The sequence below is a fragment of the Cydia splendana genome, chromosome 18, assembly GCF_910591565.1.
Source record: "Cydia splendana chromosome 18, ilCydSple1.2, whole genome shotgun sequence".
NCBI lineage: Eukaryota > Metazoa > Arthropoda > Insecta > Lepidoptera > Tortricidae > Cydia > Cydia splendana.
Window position 1 is genome coordinate 8,689,822 of NC_085977.1, and position 20,706 is coordinate 8,710,527.

General features: G+C 36.9%; 2 protein-coding genes across 2 annotated transcripts in view; one reads left to right on the forward strand and one right to left on the reverse strand.

Moving 5' to 3' along the window:
* The window catches only part of LOC134799649 (small ribosomal subunit protein eS25), a 215,491-nt gene extending 195,482 nt beyond the window's left edge, over nucleotides 1-20,009 (reverse strand). Inside the window, exons 1-4 of the mRNA XM_063772088.1 lie at nucleotides 20,004-20,009; nucleotides 18,914-19,006; nucleotides 18,459-18,642; nucleotides 17,331-17,437 (exon numbers count right to left, since the gene is read on the reverse strand). Of these exons, the coding sequence (XP_063628158.1) occupies nucleotides 17,358-17,437; nucleotides 18,459-18,642; nucleotides 18,914-19,006; nucleotides 20,004-20,009 (363 nt within the window). The 3' untranslated portion in view covers nucleotides 17,331-17,357. The remainder of the gene's footprint in view (nucleotides 1-17,330; nucleotides 17,438-18,458; nucleotides 18,643-18,913; nucleotides 19,007-20,003) is intronic.
* On the forward strand, nucleotides 230-17,306 carry LOC134799542 (L-threonine ammonia-lyase-like). The gene is made up of 9 exons (XM_063771976.1): nucleotides 230-356; nucleotides 461-531; nucleotides 912-1,041; nucleotides 8,986-9,137; nucleotides 9,905-10,067; nucleotides 10,377-10,532; nucleotides 15,529-15,665; nucleotides 16,321-16,546; nucleotides 16,773-17,306. The coding sequence occupies exons 1-9, from the start codon at nucleotides 270-272 to the stop codon at nucleotides 16,905-16,907; spliced, it is 1,257 nt and encodes a 418-aa protein (XP_063628046.1). The 5' UTR covers nucleotides 230-269; the 3' UTR covers nucleotides 16,908-17,306.
* Nucleotides 20,010-20,706: the final 697 nt, after the last annotated feature.

Here is a 20,706-nt window from a genome sequence, read left to right on the forward strand (position 1 = left end):
ACCAGAATCAGGATGCCTGTCACAATATTTCTACTAGGGAATGCTCCCGGTACTGAGTTTGTATGGCGAGGACCGGAATACCCGGTTCCGGTACTGTATTTGTAAAGAACATCAGTACCAGGAGCACTCTCCAATTTCTACAGGCATGTCAACACCCGGTGCACAATTAGTGTCTACTGACTATTTTATGACCTACGTAGGTAGGTGTTTACCTTAAATGTAGAAATGATCTTATTATTTTATGAACATTTTAGGAGGACTATGAAAAAATGGAACAGCCACATGTATTAAATTTCAATGATGTAAAACAGGCAATAGAAAACATAGAAGGGAGTGTTATTCACACCCCACTTTGTGTAAGTACTGTAAAAAATCTGTAAGCTCTAGTAAAAATGTGCATCTGACATATTCACTGTAATAATATAAACATGTATATATGTAGATATATATAATTTTACAGGAAGCAAAAATAAGTAAATACATGGATTATAATATTTACTTGAAATGTGAAAATCTGCAATATACTGGAAGGTAAGTTATGATACATGACACTAACTTGACTAACTCATCAGTTGACTGCTCGACATCATAGACATCCTAACCTCCTTCAAGGATCTCCACAACGACTGTGTAACGCACTGCTCTCATCCAACAGTTACATGAGGTCATGACACTCATGACTAAATGTGACGTCCCACGGGTAAAGGTACCTTATAGCGGTTGCGATTATTAACGCCGCTCCAATATTATTGCGGCGCTATGCGACGTAAGCGCCGGCCGCCATAAGGTACCTTTTGCCGTGGAACGTCACAAATAATTGGTGCATCCTGTTGGGAGCTCGTGTGGAATTTCAGAAATTGTATTTTGAGAACTAAAGATTTACTTATTTAATTTTTATTTATTTTACTTAGTGTCGCAGAGCGCGGTGTCCGCAACGCCTTCTGCTGCTCGGAGTCCGCGGCCAAACGAGGAGTTGTTGTGCCTTCGAACGGCAGCATGGCTCTGGCAGCCGCCTACCACGGCAGGGCCCTCGGTGTTCCGGTAAACATTTCATATTAATCAATATCTTTTTTTAAAAACTACGTCGATGGCAAACAAGCATACGGCCCGCCTGATGGTAGGCGCGCGTTTCCGGCCCTAAAGGTGGCCGGGTGGATTTCATCACAAAAAATTTCACCATACAATTTTTTTTTTTTTTTAATGTTTAATTTAACACGATTCTAGCTGGGTAAAGTAATGGGGGGCTGTATATTGAGTATATTCATGGTATTTATACAATCATTTGTGGCTTATATTTGAAGTTATCGCTTTCGGAAAATAAAAACGCAAGATGGTGATGACAACCATGGTATGGTAATGACTCTTTTATAGACGGTAATGACACTGCATGTACGGTAATGACGATTTGGGAACTAATTTATATATGTAATAAAAACGTATTAAAAAAACAAAAACTTTTTTTAATTGTAAGACTTTAGAACTTTAATAAACATTACAAATAACATGTTTTTGAACATAAGACTAGCTACATAAATTATTTTTAGAAAATTATAAAAAATACATTTTATTGATATAAATAAATATATAACAAGTATTTTTATGGTATAATTTTAAATAATTTATATTCCGAAATAGGCAATTTACTGCGATCATATATAACCATGGATACCGCCTTTAGGAACATTACCGTTCAAATTCTCGGGCCAAATTAGCACACATACACAATTACGCCTACATTCAAATAAGACGACGCGTTTACAGAGCCTGTAATCAAAGCTGGTAAACAAAATAAGAGTCATCTTTATTACACTAATGGTACATAGCTAAGTGTAGATGAAATGCATATAATGTCAATAACTACCAATCAGCGACATTAATCCGCTAATAACCTTCTTGCTGTACGTACTGGCCGCTGAGATTTCGCGGTTCATATTTGATTAGAATATGACTTGGACAGGGATAGGTTTATGCCATACAGTGAAGAACCAGTCAAATAATTCACGTATAATAATTTAATGCAGATTAAAAGATAACTAGTTAAAATGTTGTTATGACATGACAGACTAACTCAACATAATTAAATATATCATTGTTGTATAAATGTATTCCGCTATAATAAGTATTTTGTATATTTTATTATCAATCTGCTCGTCTGTTCGTTTTTCTAAGATCAAGTACGCCATAGTAAATGTATGGCGAACTTGATCTTAGAAATCGGACTGGCTATACAGTCTGCAAAATTTACATGGGTACACGAATCGGGTCAAAAATATTTGAACAGGCGGAGTCACAACAAATCCCCGCTTTCAGTTCAGAATATTTTATATGTATATAGCCGGTCAAGCAAGTTTGTCAGTAGAAAAAGGTGCAAAATTAAAATTTTGTATAGGACCACAGACGCGCTTACATTTTCTAAATTTGCCGCTCTTATAATATTTTAAACTTTCGCGTTTTGAACACATATTAACTCACATTATACGAAACGAAACTGATTTACGTCGGTAAATCCAGGTAATTGAATATAATTCGCGTTAGACCCGTCTATAATGTGAGTTAATATGTTTGCCGCTCTTTTCTACTGACGGAAATGGCTTGAGAGAGAACCTACATATATGTGACAGTAGAGGGTGGATTCAAATGATCAACATTTCAGATAATGTGTGTATTTGTTAAATTAATTCAGTGAAAGGAAAAATTCAGGAAAAATGTATCTACATATAGGAGACCGGGTATGATTATCTCACGGGTTATATCTCATGAATAGAACATATTCTTGATATCTTGCCAGGCATCCACTCAATTTCATGTCTCTCTAATTGGACAGCTTTTTTCCATAGTTCTCTGCGAATAGCATCTTGTGGGAATCTGAATGGAAAGTAATGTAAAATGACAATACCAAATCTGATTATTAATTTGAAATAACTAGGTAGTTTTTTTATAGCTCCATCTCATGAAATAAAAAAGGAAAATACAAATCTGTAAGAAGGAATTTATTACTACATTTATAATTATATAGAAAATACCTAAACCAAACACAAGTTAATAAAATAGTCTACTTCATTTAGCATAACACCATCCCTATTATCCTCGCAATTTAAAAAGTCGTATGTTGTTATGAAAGTCGTATGCAGTTGTTACGTTTTAGCTTAGCACGGTAGTATTGAAAACAAATCGTCATGTTTTTTCCAAATTCTACTGAAGTTATCTGTTTACTACAAGTGAAAAGTGATTCCACTGTCCTTGGTATGAACTAAAATAACTTCTGGACCACTTCACGACACATTAATATATTTTTAATTACAAAAAAACGTTGTTTTAATAAATCAATTTAGCCATTTGTCACTGACTGTCATCTCGGTGGTACTGAGATTGCCAATCGAGCAGTTTGTAAGTACCGCCTATCGCGGGGTAGTTTGCGTTGGGTCATAATTGAGCGGACAGAATACTTCCATGTATAGCATTTCGCTGGCAATTTATGTATTCATTTATTTTTTTGGGTTTTTTCAATGTTAAATCATATTAACGATATTGTACTCTTATTATCAGTGTAAACCCGCATCTTCTTTTATCTACTGCATAACTTGGTATTTATATCATATTATAAAATTGCTGGCTTACCAATGAGCTTAATTTTTATGATATATTACTTTTTTTTTTGATAATTTGATTCATTGCATAAGTTTGTATTTTTGTTGTTTTATAAATTAACTTTAAAAATAGCTAAAATTTAAATCCATATATATGTTGTTTAATAGCTAAACATTAATATATAATCAGTGTTTTATAAGTTGCAAGACCCCTACTTGTAATGCATGTCATAAGTTACAAAATGTTAGGTATTGGGTCCGGTGACTACCCAATGGTATAATTATTAATTGCTGTAATTATATACATCAATTAATATCTTCTTCTTCCTCGCGTTATCCCGGCATTTTGCCACGGCTCATGGGAGCCTGGGGTCCGCTTGACAACTAATCCCATGATTTGACGTAGGCACTAGCTTTTACGAAAGCGACTGCCATCTGACCTTCCAACCCAGAGGGGAAACTAGGCCTTATTGGGATTAGTCCGGTTTCCTCACGATGTTTTCCTTCACCGAAAAGCGACTGGCAAATATCAAATGACATTTCGTACATAAGTTCCGAAAAACTCATTGGTACGAGCCGGGGTTCGAACCCGCGACCTCCGGATTGAAAGTCGCACGCTCTTACCGCTAGGCCACCAGCGCTTTTTACATCAATTAATATAATATTATCAAAAAACATAAAGCCATCACGATAGTGAGCCAGTACCGTAGCCTATGGTCGCTTAAAACTCAATATATGTTGCTTGTTTAAATACTTTGTTTTAACACGACTAACATGCAATTACAGACTCTATGTTGCACAATTTACATTATTAGATTATAAAAAAAAAAAAACATTTGTATGTTCTAAGTTCTAAGTGACCTAAATTTTGCCTACTTCAGTCAAAATGTTAATTAAATCTAACCATCCTCTAGTGTGAAAGAAATAGTTATATCTTCTTCTACATTTATTCTACATTTATAAGGTAGACATTATATAGTGTTAGAAGACATAGAGAACGTTTTTCAAACATACAGCTTAATTTCATAATGAATTATAGCAAAATAACTAGAAAAGTTTCTGAGAACCGTCGTCACCATACACATGAAATCATCACCGGTCGTCATTTTTTCCCGGTGATGATGGGTATGGTGTTGACGATTTGAGTTTCTTGTTTTTATTTCTAGAATACGAATAATAGTAGTTAATGTCTATGCTACACAATAAACTTCATGTAGTTTGCCATTCATTTCAGTAATTATTTCTAATATATCATTTGTAACTTTTTTAAACCAAAGCATAACGGTGATGATGGTCTGTTGTGACAAACTACGTTTTACAAATTTGTTCGTAATATTTCTCACGATTCAGTGATGTGACTTTATAGTGAAATCATTTTTGGCATTCTATATTAAAGTGAAAAATAGGGCAAGGACCTTTAGCGGTATTTCGTTGTTCATACACGGAGATAAGCTCACATTGACTTTACCATGACGGTGTTGACGAATATTCGTGACAAAATTTTAAATATTTTTAAATGTACTTTCTCGGTGAAGGAATTATTGCATATTTTTTCATGTGTTAAACAACAACATGGAAAAGATATAAGTAAAAGAAAAATCGCAATCGTACGATAGGTATGCTATAATTTTCACTGCAAACAAAAAGTTCAGATTTTTCCGGTAGACGGTGATGATTTTAGACACATAAAACATTTTATGTAAAAAAAACTATTAAGTTATTGGAGATGGTAATTGAAGGAATATGAAGATAATAGTTCTTAAAAACATATAAAAAAGTTGCAACTCGCACAACCTACTAGTTTTTTTTATAAAGACCGAACCATAAGTTTTCGCTGGATTTTGAAATCCACCCGGCCACTGACGAGCCTTCCAACAGTCCAAATAGCGTGGCTGCACTCCATAATCGGTCCGTGAATGTCAAAAACGTACAATGTTTAATATTAGGATGCCGTCCATTTGGATGAATCCATTGTAACGGCATCCATTTGGAACATAGAATTAGATGACAAAGAACAACTGTCAATCTTCAAAAGTGACCAAAAATGAAATGCAAGTGTGTGCGTAAATTGTCTATGTGAGATCAAAAATAGTGATGTCATGTTACAACATATTAATAATCTGTCGATGTTTGATTGCTTTATCGACTACTTTTTCAAATGTGTTATTTTAAACGTAAAAATTCTACGACATTATGACGTATAAATAACACTTGCACTGCGTTTGCCATCAAAATCGTTGCAGACTTATCTTAATGTAACTCTTACTGTGTTGGAAAGTGAAGTTTAAGTTTACCGCTATACATGAACACCTTCAAAAAGGTATAACAATCGTTATTATTTGAAGTCGGTTATAAAAGCTAATATCTTAATGATGTCTTGTGAAGAAATAATTACATCAGCTATTAATATACCGACAAGTTATCGATACTGTCATATTAACATTTTGTCAAGCCCTAGCGTAAAGTAACAGAAGAGTTTTTACACTAAATATTTTAAATTATAGCCTAATATGATAAAATATTAGCACACAAAGGAAGAAAAACTTATAATGAACTGTATAAACCGGCTTCTTACACTTTTTACGCTGTTAATTTGACAAAATATCGTTATGAAAATTTCGCTCGGAATATCATAAATCCTCTGAAATGAGTATTTGCTTGGACTATTTGGCCCTGTGACACTGCAATCCGGCACACTACAAGACACCATCTTCACTGAATTACTTTATTTAATACTTTTCGTCCTAATCCGTGTATATTTTTCAATTTGAAAATTACCGTGTTATGCTCTTGGCCGTCCGCGGCCGTCGTCAAACTCAAAAGTGGTTACGTTTTCTCTTTGGTAGTCTGACTCTTTCGCACTCATGGGATGTTCATACAGGATGATTGGAAATTCGCCGTATTCCTTGAAAGGGGTTATTCTATGGGTCATTTGCAATGATTTAAGTCCAGTCAACCAGGGGTCAAAACTCATTGGTTTTCATGTTATTTCATTTTTTAGTTTTTTGTTTAAAAACCCCGCCTTTCGACTAAAAAGTGGTAATTGTGAAAAAACTACTCAAATTTGGAATTAAAAAAAGCATTCATCAAATAGCCAATAAACTACTGATTACGTGAAATGAAAAAAAAAATGCCAAAACTTTCCAAAATTTTCCAAAAAAAAGGATTTGATTTCACATTTTTTTTGTAATTTTCCCAAGACTTTGTAACATTTTGAGGCATTACTTAAAAACAAAGTATGACACTTTGCGTACAAAATACAGAAATGAGTTTCTCAGTTCCTCAGCTTTCCAAAAAAGTACGAATGTCGACATTTTCTCTTAAACTTTTTAAAATAATAATAGTAATAGCAGAGCAGGCGGAAGATTTGAGCTAGCGTACGTGACCATTAATCGGTTGTTTATGTCACTTTATTATCTCCATGGGCTTTTTTTGTCCCTTAATCGGTTCGTTTATGTCATTTTAGTATCTTCTTGGGCTTTATTTGTCTTTTTTACCTTATCTTATCTTATTTTATTGGGGTAGGGGTCACATCCGTGCCTTCGGTGACACAAACTAACTAATTAAGGGTCATTACGGTAATTAGTTTCTACGTAAGCATTTTTTATCTTCGGTACCTTATCTTATCTTATTTTCAAGGGGTGGGGGTGCTTTCCATGGAGTAAGGTTGGGACCAACCGAGCCTTATTTAATCTTTGTGCAGTAAGTAATCAATCACTTATTTTCAACTTTTTTTCCATAGAAAGCACCCCCACCCCTTGAAAATAACATAAGATAAGGTACCGAACACAAAAAATGCTTACGTAGAAACTAATTACCGTAATGACCCTTAATTAGTTAGTTTGTGTCACCGAAGGCAAGGATGTGACCCCTACCCCAAGAAAATAAGATAAGATAAGGTAACGAAGACACATAAAGCCCAAGAAGATGCTAAAATGACATAAACAAACCGATTAAGGGACAAATAAAGCCCATGGAGATAATAAAGTGACACAAACAAACCGATTAATAGTCAAGTACGCTAGGTCAAGTCTTCCGCCTGCTCTGCTATTATTATTATTATTTCAAAAAGTGTAAGAGAAAATGTCGACATTCGTACTTTTTTGGAAAGCTGAGGAACTGAGGAACTCATTTCTGCATTTTGTACGCAAAGTGTCATACTTTTTTTTTTAAGTAATGCCTTAAAATGTTACAAAGTCTTGGGAAAATTACAAAAAAATTGTGACTTCAAATCCTTTTTTTTTTGGAAAATTTTCCAAAGCTTGGGCATTATTTTTTATTTCACGTAATCAGTAGTTTATTGGCTATTAGATGAATGCTTTTTTTAATTCCAAATTTGAGTAGTTTTTTCACAATTACCACTTTTTAGTCGAAAGGCGGGTTTTATAAACAAAAAACTCAAATAACTTGAAAACCAATGAGTTTTGACCCCTGGTTGACTGGACTTAAATCATTGCAAATGACCCATAGAATAACCCCTTTCAAGGAATACGGCGAATTTCCAATCACCCTGTATACGCATAGATATAAGAATATACAGATACCTTCCAAGCGAGCTGTCACTGGGACCACTTTTTGTTTAGTGTACGATTAACAAAGCGGCCCACTTTGCTGTAGCCATGTCGATAAAGTCATATCGATAAACTATCGACATTTCTTGCAATTTTAATTTTTCTTCAATGGTTTAACGATACCTAAAATGAACAAAATCGCTTTTATTCTTTATTGTGGTTATCAGATCACAATTTTATAGTCACGCCCCAGGAGAGAACCAAGGGAAAGTTCAGATATTTAATTAAAATACATAAATACCTACTAAAATAGGTGTTCTGCAATAATTGAATTATTTTATTACATTATAATATATTCATTATCCATTAGCATTTCAATTATGTTTATGTTTAACGAAGATATTGAAGCTTCAGTTAATCGCTATTTCGTTCCGCTGTGTAGCGTTTATCGATATATAACATGATTAAAGTCGACTTTTCACATCCCTAAAAGAGCACACATATACGTTTTTACGCACACATGCACAACCTGGGTCACCTAAAAAGGGGACACTTGGATTTGAAGTCCATCTTGTCAACAGTATGGTTGTCCTTTTTTGACAAACGGCATGTTTAAAAGAGCAAAGAAAGAGAAATGATACTAGTTGCTGCGCCGTCAAAGAGAACAGACAGAGTAGGGGGCTTGTGTATACGTGATGGCTTCCCTTTCGCACACTTCAGCTGTCTGTCAAGCGCGAGCGGATGGTAGGTCTATGGCCTTACCACACAAAACGAGATGACATTCACAGTGCTCATACCTCTCTTTAATAAAAATATCGCTTGAGTTTGGGATTGTCGACTTAACACTTAGGTATACCTAAGTTTAATAATTTATGTGCATGCAAAAGGTGATGGTGGTGCTCCCGGAGCGCACGCCGCCGGCGCTCGTGCACCGCTGCTCGGAGCTCGGCGCAGACGTGGTCTTATACGGGGAAAATATTCAAGATGCGACCAACTACGCACAGAAAGTGGCTGATGAGAGCCACCGGATAATAATGAGGTTCATTCGTATTATAAGTCTGAGGTTTAACTGAGGCTGTCGGCACAGAAGAAATAATAGTACTACCGTACAGAATGGACACTTCCTACAAACCCGAAGTTTGACAGCGATTCAAGGTCGAATCATGCTATCCCTTTCTAATATATAGCACTATCCCTTTCGGCTATTTAGGGTTGTCAAAATTCAAGTGATTATCTTATCTGTGGTCGTGCACGCACAAGGAAGTCAAGTGGTGCCAACCCTAATAATTGCTCGGAGCAATGCTGAGCCGAACGGAGCCGAGTTCGACCGAAGTCAGGAGTGTCTCCCCACTGCTGTCGGTAAGAAGTTTTCATAGGTTATCTATGGGCTGGTTGAAGGCTTGGCTGCTTGAAGTTGATTGGTATTAGATTAAAAATATAATGCATAAACTATTAGTTTTAGTCTCGGGTTTTAGTCAATAAGCTCAGATACCTTCTACTAGAAAATCGCCGCGCAGATTCTTTACCTAAAGTAACTAGTATAATAGTACCTGTCTTTTTGAAACTGTCTAACTACCTACTACATAGGTACTTGCTTATTTGCATTTGATTAATTACACTTATAAAACGAATACCCAACATACCTGTAGTACCTAGTTTTCAATCAACATTGTTATCTCTAGGCGCCTAGTTATTCCATTATGTAGATAACGTAGTAGGTATCTAAGCGCACGACGCCTGTACTACCAATCTTAGCAATTTGCGCTTTGAAAACTAAATCATCAAACAATACCTACGGCATTGCAGATCAGACGACCCCGCCGTAATGGCAGGACTGGGCACAGTGGGTGTGGAGATAGTTACGCAGCTTCCGGAACTGGACGCGGTGATCGTGCCCGTGGCGAGCGGTGCACTCCTCGCAGCAGTTCTCGTTGCTTGCAAGAAGCTCAAGTGCTCCTGCCTTGTTTATGTGAGATACCGACTTACATTACGAGCTTATATTTTCACGAATATATATTCGGCATGTCGGCAACCCTGTAAATCAAAATCACTGCAGCGTAGTAGAATGAGATGCCTTAACTTATTGTGATTACGTAGTCGCGCACATGCAATGTATTTAAGGCGACTCACGATTAGGTGACTTAGGTACTACGGCAATAGTGCAAAATAAATTATACAGCACTTTCAATGAGTCACGTGACACGCGCGACATTACAGTAGGTGCCTACCGTGCCTACGTGATCAACATTAGATTAATCTAATTTTGTATTATCTATAGGGAGCGGAATGCGCAAAAGTTCCGAAGATGATGAAGGCGCTGCAGGCTGGGAAGCCGACGAATGTGCCGGTCGTATCCAATCTAGCCGAGGGGCTTAATGCATCTTCTGTGGGCGCTAACGCCTTTGCCACAATCAGGGGCAAACTTGATAGAATGGTTAGGACATTACTCGATTTATTATATAAATACTACACATACAATTACATTTATTGTAAACTACGAGTATGTGAGGTGTGCAATAAAGAGTATTAGTCCGGTGGCCGGCTGCATGAAACAAACCTGATCAAAAAATAGAATATACCTACCTTGTAGAGGTAAGTACCTGACATTTAGTAGCTTCCAACGCACTTGGTCGGCCTAGGCTTAACCTGGCAGATTTTGTACAAATGGCAAAAACGTTGGACAAAAATTCATCAAAAAAAACCTCATCGAAAAATAGAATGAAACTTGTATGGTAGGATACCTGACTTTGAGGACAGTAAAAAAAAAGTGGTCGGCCTCACCTTAGCCTGGCAGTTTTTGCAGTCCGACCAGATTTATTGGACCACGTGACAGCTACAATTTACCTCATCGAAAAATAGAATGAAACAAACTGATTATAATAGCTAAAATAAACCTGTTGACGTGTCTTGGTCGGCCTCACCATAACCTGTCAGTTTTTGCAGTCCGACCACATTTATAAAAAAAACATCAAAACAATCTTATCGAAAAATCGTATGAAACTTGTATGGTACGATAGCTGCCTTTGAGGACAGTAAAAGTAAAGTAGTCGGCCAAATCCTGTGTTGGCAGGTTCCTGTGTCCGACCAATTTTGTGGTACCACGTGAGAGCTACAATTTACCTCATCGAAAAATAGAATGAAACAAACGGATTATAATAGCTAAAATAAACCTGTTGACGTATGGCTTGGTCGGCCTCACCGTAGCCTGGCAGTTTTTGCAGTCCGAACAAATTTGTGGTACCACGTGACAGCTACAATTTACCTCATCGAAAAATAGGACGACAAGAAAACGGATTATAATAGCTAAAATAAACCTGTTGACGTATGGCTTGGTCGGCCTCACCGTAGCCTGGCAGTTTTTGCAGTCCGACCAAATTTGTGGTACCACGTGACAGCTATTATTTGCCTCATCGAAAAATAAGATGAATAAAAAACGGATTATAATAGCAAAATAAACCTGTTGACGTATGGCTTGGTCGGCCTCACCTTAGCCTGGCAGTTTTTGCAGTTCGACCACATTTATAAAGAATAATAATTTCTATATTGAAAATATGGTTTCTTCGCAGCTTAAACTGAACTAATAATGCTAACTGAAAAAAGTCATAAGTAAATGAGTCCATGGAGGTCTTAGAGGTCTTTAAAAAAAAGAAAACATTTAGTTCAAATTTTATTCATACATCTATCTAATATCTAAATAACGTTTTCTTACTACCGGCGTGGTTTCAGAGTAACACTTACGTTGAGATGATGTCTCACAGATGTCAAAAATTAAAAGGTTTTCATCGATTTTTCACAAGTTTTGAATCGTATATCCTACTTTTCCACTACAGATAGAATGAGGAGGCAAACTGACATTTTATCACGCCAGGTGGCGCCTCCATAGTGGAGTTGCTGTTACTGTCAAATCGCATACATTGTTTCAAATAAATTGTAAACATTCTCCTTTTTCTCCACAATACTGCAATAGTGTGCGACAAATTGTGGAAATATAGGATCTCCCTTTTTTCCCAAGGACCCGATATGCATAAATCGGTGAGAAAAAGCTTTGAGTATCAAAAACTAAGGCAAATGAGAAAGAACGTTTGTGTAGGCTGCATTTTAAGGAAGATAAATATTTTGGAAAGAGTAAATACAGAGGTAAGCTAAGTTTTAATGAAGTAGTACATAATTTAGGGCATAATGGCATGGCCTGGACATGCTGTACTCCATACGCATCACGACTTTGTGTACCTATCTGATGTGTCGTAGGGCGGGCGTATATGAAACGCCTTCTTGTACATGCAGGTGATCCAGGTATACACCAAAGCTTAGTTTTCAATCGAACACTTGTAATATAAGAGGAAAAACTGCACGTGAGCCTTCCAAAATTTGAATAAACGGTAAAATACACAAGATAACCTCATATATATTAAGTGATTATCTTTGTATCAAATCAGCCTTTTTTCCGTCAACTGTAGCATTTCTCCTTCGAAGCTCGGTTTATAGTTCCCGTACAAGTCATAAATGGATACATATTTCTTGATAAATCGGAAGTATTAGTAAAAAATTCGCAACCATACGCTTGTCACAAATCGTAAACAATGATGAATTACAGAGGCGACATCTGTCCTAACCTTTCAGTGTGCCTCCTCATTATAAGAGAAACGGCTAACGGGTCTATTTTATCTCCATTTTAGTATACCGGATTTTGAATGAAATGAATACTTATTTTTAATTTTTTTTTAACATTGTCTATAAAAACACTTTTTTCGTATCTCGATTCTCGATTGCTGTGAAAGATCTTACGTATACGAAATCAATTTTGATGCTAAATATCTCGAAGTAAATATGGGATACTATATTGCTTAAAGTCGTTGCTGTTAATATGATATGCTACAAAAATCATTAGAAAACTATTCAGATCGAAAGTCATTTGGGCATGGGATCCCCTTGAGGCCGACGAAGCCAAACAGGTCAACAGGTTTATTTTAGCTATTATAATCCGTTTGTTTCATTCTATTTTTCGATGAGGTAAATTGTAGCTGTCACGTGGTATCATAAATCTGGTCGGACTGCAATAACTGCCAGGCTAAGGTGAGGCCGACCAGTTTACTTTTACTGTCCTCAAAGGCAGCTATCGTATAGTGTGAATCAAGCGATCTGAGCTAGTTTACTCAAAGAGTCTCAAGAATACAATACCATTGAGTGGTAAACCACAAATTAGGATAATCCCCTCGTAGTAAAAGCAGATTATAACCGCCTTGAAATGTTAGTATATATTAACGACTCTATTTCTTTAAACAATAGACTACAAAATACACTAACTAAATAATGGCTAACCCAACTTTTTTTGCATTTAACAACCACCGACACCTGTCGTGGCTAAGGTGCATGTGACTTTCCAAAAGATTGAATATGATATTATCTTTTTAGACCATTTTAACCCCATTCAACAAGAAATAAGGTTTAGAATTCAATATACATGCAATGTACTTCTAACTTATTTTGTAAGTAAATTGGTTGGCGCCTACGAGAACAAAAGCAGATAATAGGATTGTAATAGAACAATGCCATTGTTAGTACAGGTAAGTGAACAAGCTCAGTTGAAAGAATTTTATCTATACCATACAAGTTTCATACGATTTTTGATAACATTTTTTTGATGATTTTTTTATAAATGTGGTCGGACTGCAAAAACTGACAGGTTATGGTGAGGCCGACCAAAACATACGTCAACAGGTTTATTTTAGCTATTATAATCTGATTGTTTCATTCTATTTTTCGATGAGGTGAATTGTAGCTCTCGCGTGGTACCACAAATTTGGTCGGACTGCAAAAACTGCCAGGCTAAGGTGAGGCCGACCAAGCCATACGTCAACAGATTTATATTAGCTATTATAATCCGTTTTTTTTCATCCTATTTTTCGATGAAGTAAATTGTAGCTGTCACGTGGTACCACAAATTTGGTTGGACTGCAAAAACTGCCAGGCTACGGTGAGGCCGACCAAGCCATACGTCAATAGGTTTATTTTAGCTATTATAATCCGTTTGTTTCATTCTATTTTTCGATGAGGTAAATTGTAGCTCTCACGTGGTACCACAAATTTGGTCGGACACAAGAACCCGCCAACACAGGATTTGGCCGACCATTTTTTTTTACTGTCCTCAAAGGCAGCTATCGTACCATACAAGTTTCATACGATTTTTCGATAGGTTTTTTTTCATGTTTTTTTTATAAATTTGGTCGGACTGCAAAAACTGCCAGGTTATGGTGAGGCCGACCAAGACACGTCAACAGGTTTATTTTAGCTATTATAATCCGTTTGTTTCATTCTATTTTTCGATGAGGTAAATTGTAGCTCTCACGTGGTACCACAAATTTGGTCGGACACAAGAACCTGCCAACACAGGATTTGGCCGATCATTTTTTTTTACTGTCCTCAAAGACAGCTATCGTACCATACATGTTTCATACGATTTTTCGATAGGTTTTTTTTCATGATTTTTTTTATAAATTTGGTCGGACTGCAAAAACTGCCAGATTAAGGTGAGGCCGACCAAAACACACGTCAACAGATTTATTTTAGCTATTATAATCCGTTTGTTTCATTCTATTTTTCGATGAGGTAAATTGTAGCTGTCACGTGGTCCAATAAATCTGGTCGGACTGCAAAAACTGCCAGGCTAAGGTGAGGCCGACCACTTTTTTTTTTACTGTCCTCAAAGTCAGGTATCCTACCATACAAGTTTCATTCTATTTTTCGATGAGGTTTTTTTTGATGAATTTTTGTCCAACGTTTTTGCCATTTGTACAAAATCTGCCAGGTTAAGCCTAGGCCGACCAAGTGCGTTGGAAGCTACTAAATGTCAGGTACCTCTACAGGGTAGGTATATTCTATTTTTTGATCAGGTTTGTTTCATGCAGCCGGCCACCGGACTATATTGTATTGTAAATACTTACTACTGAAACATAATTCGATCCGGCTCGAAGGACCAACATGTTTGCTATCAAACAACTCTAGTATGCGAGATATTAGATTAGATTAGGTATGTCACAACGGATCCTGTTGCACGTGTACTTAAACGAGGCAGCTGGTCTGTCGTCCTCGGTATCAATTAGAATCTTCGTGACGTGTATAAGCTGCCATCCACAATTAGGTCCATGTGACTATTTAATTTGACTGTTTTTGTGTAATTCCATAAAAATATCAGTAAATCAGACCTTCTGATCTTTTGTAAGTTTCGAATTAAATAATAATTCAGCCTATATACGTCCCACTGCTGAGCACAGGCCTCCTCTCATGTGCGAGAGGGCTTATTGGGCTATAGTCCCCACGCTAGCCCAATGCGGATTGGGGACTTCACATACCTACACCTTTGAATTTCTTCGCAGATGTATGCAAGCAATAGAAGTTAAGTTTCGAATTAACTAGCTTTTAATGCGTTTTAGCTGGTAGTAGAAGAGTCGTCGATCGCACAAGCCATGGTGAGCGTGCTGGAGCGCGAGCGGCTCGTGGCCGACGGCGCGGGAGTCTGCGCCGTGGCCGCCGTCATGCAGGGGCTCGTGCCCGAGCTGAGAGGGAAACGGTATATTTCCAATATAAAAATGATATATTCCCATCTTTTTAGACTAGATCAGTGGTGGGCAAAGTACGGCCCGCGAATGGATTTTATCCGGCCCGCCGCCGGTCCTATGCAAAGAGTATTAATTAAATCACTACGTTTTAGTCCTATGAAATAATTAGTATATGGGCTATATGGCATTGGCTCACGATTATCACAAATAAAAAATATAAAATAATTAACAATAAGGGTTAGGTAATAATAATACTGGATATATGCATTTCGAGTGCCTGCTTCACTAGTACATTATTAATGCATCATCATAAGTGTTGCTTTAATCCTATAGGTACTCAAAATTAAAGCCGCTAGGCATATAAAGTGCACTATGCCGCTAGCTATCCTAGCCTATCTCATATTATTCACTGTGACAAGGCACTTAATTGGTACAGAACTGAAATTGAATTTCTTGACCGTACGTTAGCACTGGAGCATGAGCGTGTCACTGAAAAATTGCCTCGGCGGACACTAGACGCCTATAGGCGTAATCCCATTACTCTTTCTATTGTGTCTGGCGTAGTGTTCATGTTTTTCCCTCGCATAATAATAAACTATGTAATATGATATAATGTGATAGATTCTCGCATTCGCTTATTTACCTACAATTTTGTCAAAATTCTAGTGCTGTGTGCGTGATAAGCGGCGGCAACATAGACTGCGGCAGTCTGTCGCGCAATATCCAGCGTGGTCTGGGCGCCAGCGGACGGCTTCTTCGCTTTGCCGTCCCCGTTCCCGACCATCGGAACGGTCTGGCGAACCTCGCTAAAGTTGTATCGGAACAGAACGTAGTGCTGAAAAGCATGGTCACTGATCAGATGCCCGTGTATTGTGATGTTGGAGCTACTTGGGTACGTTTAACGTTAGTTTTCAATATCTACAACCGAACTGTATTTGACGCGTCTTTTATTATTATGAATAGACAGTTACCTGACGCAAAAAAAGCATTAGCACTGCCCGTCGGTTACCCGGTTGTTCGTTAAAGATATTCGTCTGTTTCTAATCGTCTCCTATGAATTAGAATACCTATCGCACATGGCACTAATTGACGAGTCAGCTAAATATTTGGTTTTACAGGCCAATGTGGTGGTTGAGACGGGAAGTGATGAGCAGGCGGCAAGCTTCAAGGACCGCGTCAGGGATGTGTACCCTCGTGCCAGATTTACGATTAGCGACTTAGACGACAAACAAAAACATTCGTGTCGACCATAGTATCATCTTAGATAACAAACTTTATGGTATTTCGAACTAACATGGTATTTGGCATTACAACTACTATTAAAACACAGGGCGTTTTTACTTCGTACAGTCACCTGCAATAATATACATACATTTGTTTTTTGAATGATAAATGCAGTTTTTAAACAGTAGCAATACACAAAGGATTTTTTTTTAATCTTTTAAATTAAAGCTCTTTGTATGAATCTTTAAAGTTACTATTGTACAAGTTTGTTGCATATTATAGTTCCATTTTTAGTAGCGGATTGGTGTAAACGCTTACTGGAAGTGTAAAGTCCTAACAATCTTCTCTTTTATGTCATTATTCATATTCAAGTCTTTAGTTTCATATTTAACTTGTGACTGTCATAAAAACGGAAGGAATAAAAATTAAAACAACCACATTTGTTTTTTTTATTTTATTTTGTAACCTTATCCATAATTTTACGCGACTGGGTCGTCACCCTTTGTCGCGCGAGTGTAGATCACCTGTCCGTGGTGTTGGACTACCTGCTTGATTAAACCTAGAACAACAAAAACGGTTTGTGAAACATGTAACAAGCACTTATGAGGTTTGTGCGCTAAAAAAATATCAGACTCAATATATCAGTTTTTGACCGTCATGGATTTTCCAGTACAAATGATCATCACAAAATATTTCCATTTGTTTTATGTGACATTAGGCACATTACTTTCTTTATATTTTGAAAACAAAATCAATTTGATATTCTTGGCAATAGGATGATAATATTGATAATGGAGTAGTTGAAGTTTGTGTTATTACCATAGATCAGTACCCAGCAAAATTTAAAGCACAATAGTACATTACATACCTAGGGAGGTAAATTCGTAAATGCTCCAGATCGCAGGTGTTTGTGGCCCAAACCGAAGGTGAGGGCCATAAATATGCGATCTGGGGCTTTTACATTTACCCCCCCTGGGGTTCGTATAAAGTTTTACGTCTTGCCTTGGCCAGGAAGTGAGATTTTCTTCCCGTCCCGTGGGAAGAAAATCCCATTTACAGGCCTAGGTTGACGTAATAACTATTAACATCCGTAAAAAAACATTTTGTGCTCAAGTATTACTTTCTGACACAACAATTGAGGAGTGTCTTTTCAAAAGGGTTTATTTTTGTGTGGTTTTCATAGAGAAATAAGCACTTTTGAAAAGGCTCTCCTCAATTATAACAAACAGTTGAATAAGCCTCAACATTTATTTATAATAATTAGTGATTAGGGTTTTGGATGCCACACCGCAGTTATTGCATATTTTTAAGCATGTGATACCTTTTAAAGAAATCGAAAAAATGCTATTAAAATGTAGGTAACATATTCCTCATTAAATAAGCTTTACCAAGGTCATTCACTCAGTGCCAACCACAACACCAGTCACTGATAATAATATGGTAAGTCTATATTGGTATGGAATTCTTTTGATTTTAAATAAAATTTTGCTTATACATAATATGTTGTTTCCCTTTTTGAACTCTTTATTCAAATTAATTTTGCTGACTATGATTAATTTGTCTAATAAGTGCATTGTTACCTTTTTCCCTAAGCTCAACGAGCGCGCGCCTTGCGAGGGAGCCGCGGACCTTTAGCCTTTCGGAGACTACGGCGGGTGTGATCAGCTTGTACTGGGGCACTTCCTTGTACAGTTTGTCGTAGGTGGCCTTGTCGAACAGAACCTGGTTGTTCAACTTGTCACGGACTTTTCCTTTGGACCACTTCTGCAAATTACAAAAACAGTATAAGTAACGTGTGCATAAGAAGGTTAGGATTTGGCCATATACTTGGAAGTACCATCAGCCTCAATATATCAGATTTTACTCTCACTAAAATTCAAGTGTAAATTGTTAATCATCTGGTACTTCTGGTTCTATTTAAAGATCACTTTATAACTGTACAAGTGATCTATAAAACAAAAGTTGAACAAAAACCTCGAACATCAAGAAGTGACATGGACATAACCTCACTTTACAATACCAACAAGTTCCTTACCTTCTTCTTGGCTTTGCCGCCACCAGACCCCTCCTTCTTCTTCTGTGTCTTTTGCGGCTGCTTGGCCGAGGATTTCGCGTCCTTCTTGGGCGGCTAAAATCACAAAAATATTGTTGACAAGCGACATCGCCACGAGGTTCACTTGCAAAAACTTACGTTGTAAATATACAACTGAAGCTATTTACAGAATCGGTAGTTTAAATTGGTTTTCACATTTAAACACTGAGTTTTGATTTAATTTAAGTATTAAATATTATAATTCACAATTTTTTAACGCTCTCACGAAACACTCACCATCTTGAAAACCGGAAAGAAAGATGGACGACGTTTAGTGTTGCTACAATATTGGGTTCCGTGAGGGCTTACAAAAACCGGTAATAATATTATGAAAATTGAAAGATTGTTTCTTTTTTTAAATAAATGAATTGAAAATTTTTATTAGGAAATTTTGTTTATTCGTAGGATATTTTGTCAAAGGACTGTCTCATTTCAATCATAGACAGAGAGAATCATACTATCTTTGTCTACATTTAGTACTAGCACCCAAAAGAAACGGATGAGTATAGTTTTCCTGGTTCTTACTGACTGCCAAATTGGTTTGACCAACTATATCTAAATTTTATTTGGGTAAAATATACAATAAAATTGACAGCCAAAAAATCCGGCGGTTTTATTAAAGCGTGGAATAGCTTACCTATAAATCCTTGGTGAGCTTTTCAGGGCTGCCAGATCGTAGAATTGGATACGAAATTCGTATATTCGATTGTTTTTCGTATCTATTACGTATATAGTTGGTCAAGTAGATCTTGTCAGTAGAAAAAGGCGGCAAATTTGAAAAATGTAGGCGCGAAGGGATATCGTCTCATAGAAAATTTGAATTTCGCGCCTTTTTCTACTGACAAGATTTGCTTGACCATCTATAGTTGGTCAATCGGTATAATTGGATACGAAAAAAACACCGATGTCAAACTACTGACAATGCTTCAAAAAAACAGTGTGCCAATACTGTTATACGATTTAATGGAACGGCAACTACTTAAATACGCGTCAACGTGGGCTATAACCGCGAAAATCCAAGTTCGCAAATTGCGGGCATCTTTCTCTGTCACTCTTATTACGCCTTCATTGGAGTAAAAAAGAAAGATCCCCACAATTTGGGGGCTTACCGCGAAAACCGAAATTCACCAGTTATTAAAAATTCGATTTAAAATAATAGTTTTTTTTTTAATTTTGTACTCGTATAATGCAATCGAATCTCGTATAATTGCGGGCACTGGATCGTATAATCAAGATTTATGTACTGGCAGCCCTGGAGCTTTTGACAGCAGGGCTGCCAGATCGTATAATAAATAGGCTACGAAATTCGTATAATGAAATTATTTTCGTATACATGTCGTATAGTTGGTCAATCGGTATAATTGGATACGAAAAAAACACCGATGTCAAACTACTGTCAATACTTCAAAAAACAGTGTGCCAATACTGTGATACGATTTAATGGAACGGCAACTACTTAATTACACGTCAACGTGGGCTATAAGTGCTATAACCGCGAAAATCCAAGTTCGCAAATTGCGGGCATCTTTCTCTGTCACTCTTATTACGCTGTCATTGGAGTAAAAGAGAAAGATCCCCACAATTTGGGGGCTTACCTCGAAAACCGAAATTCACCAGTTATCAAAAAATCTATTTAAAATAATAGTTTTTTTTGTACTCGTATAATGCAATCGAATTTCGTATAATTGCGGGCACAGGATCGTATAATGAAGATTTATGTACTGGCAGCCCTGTTT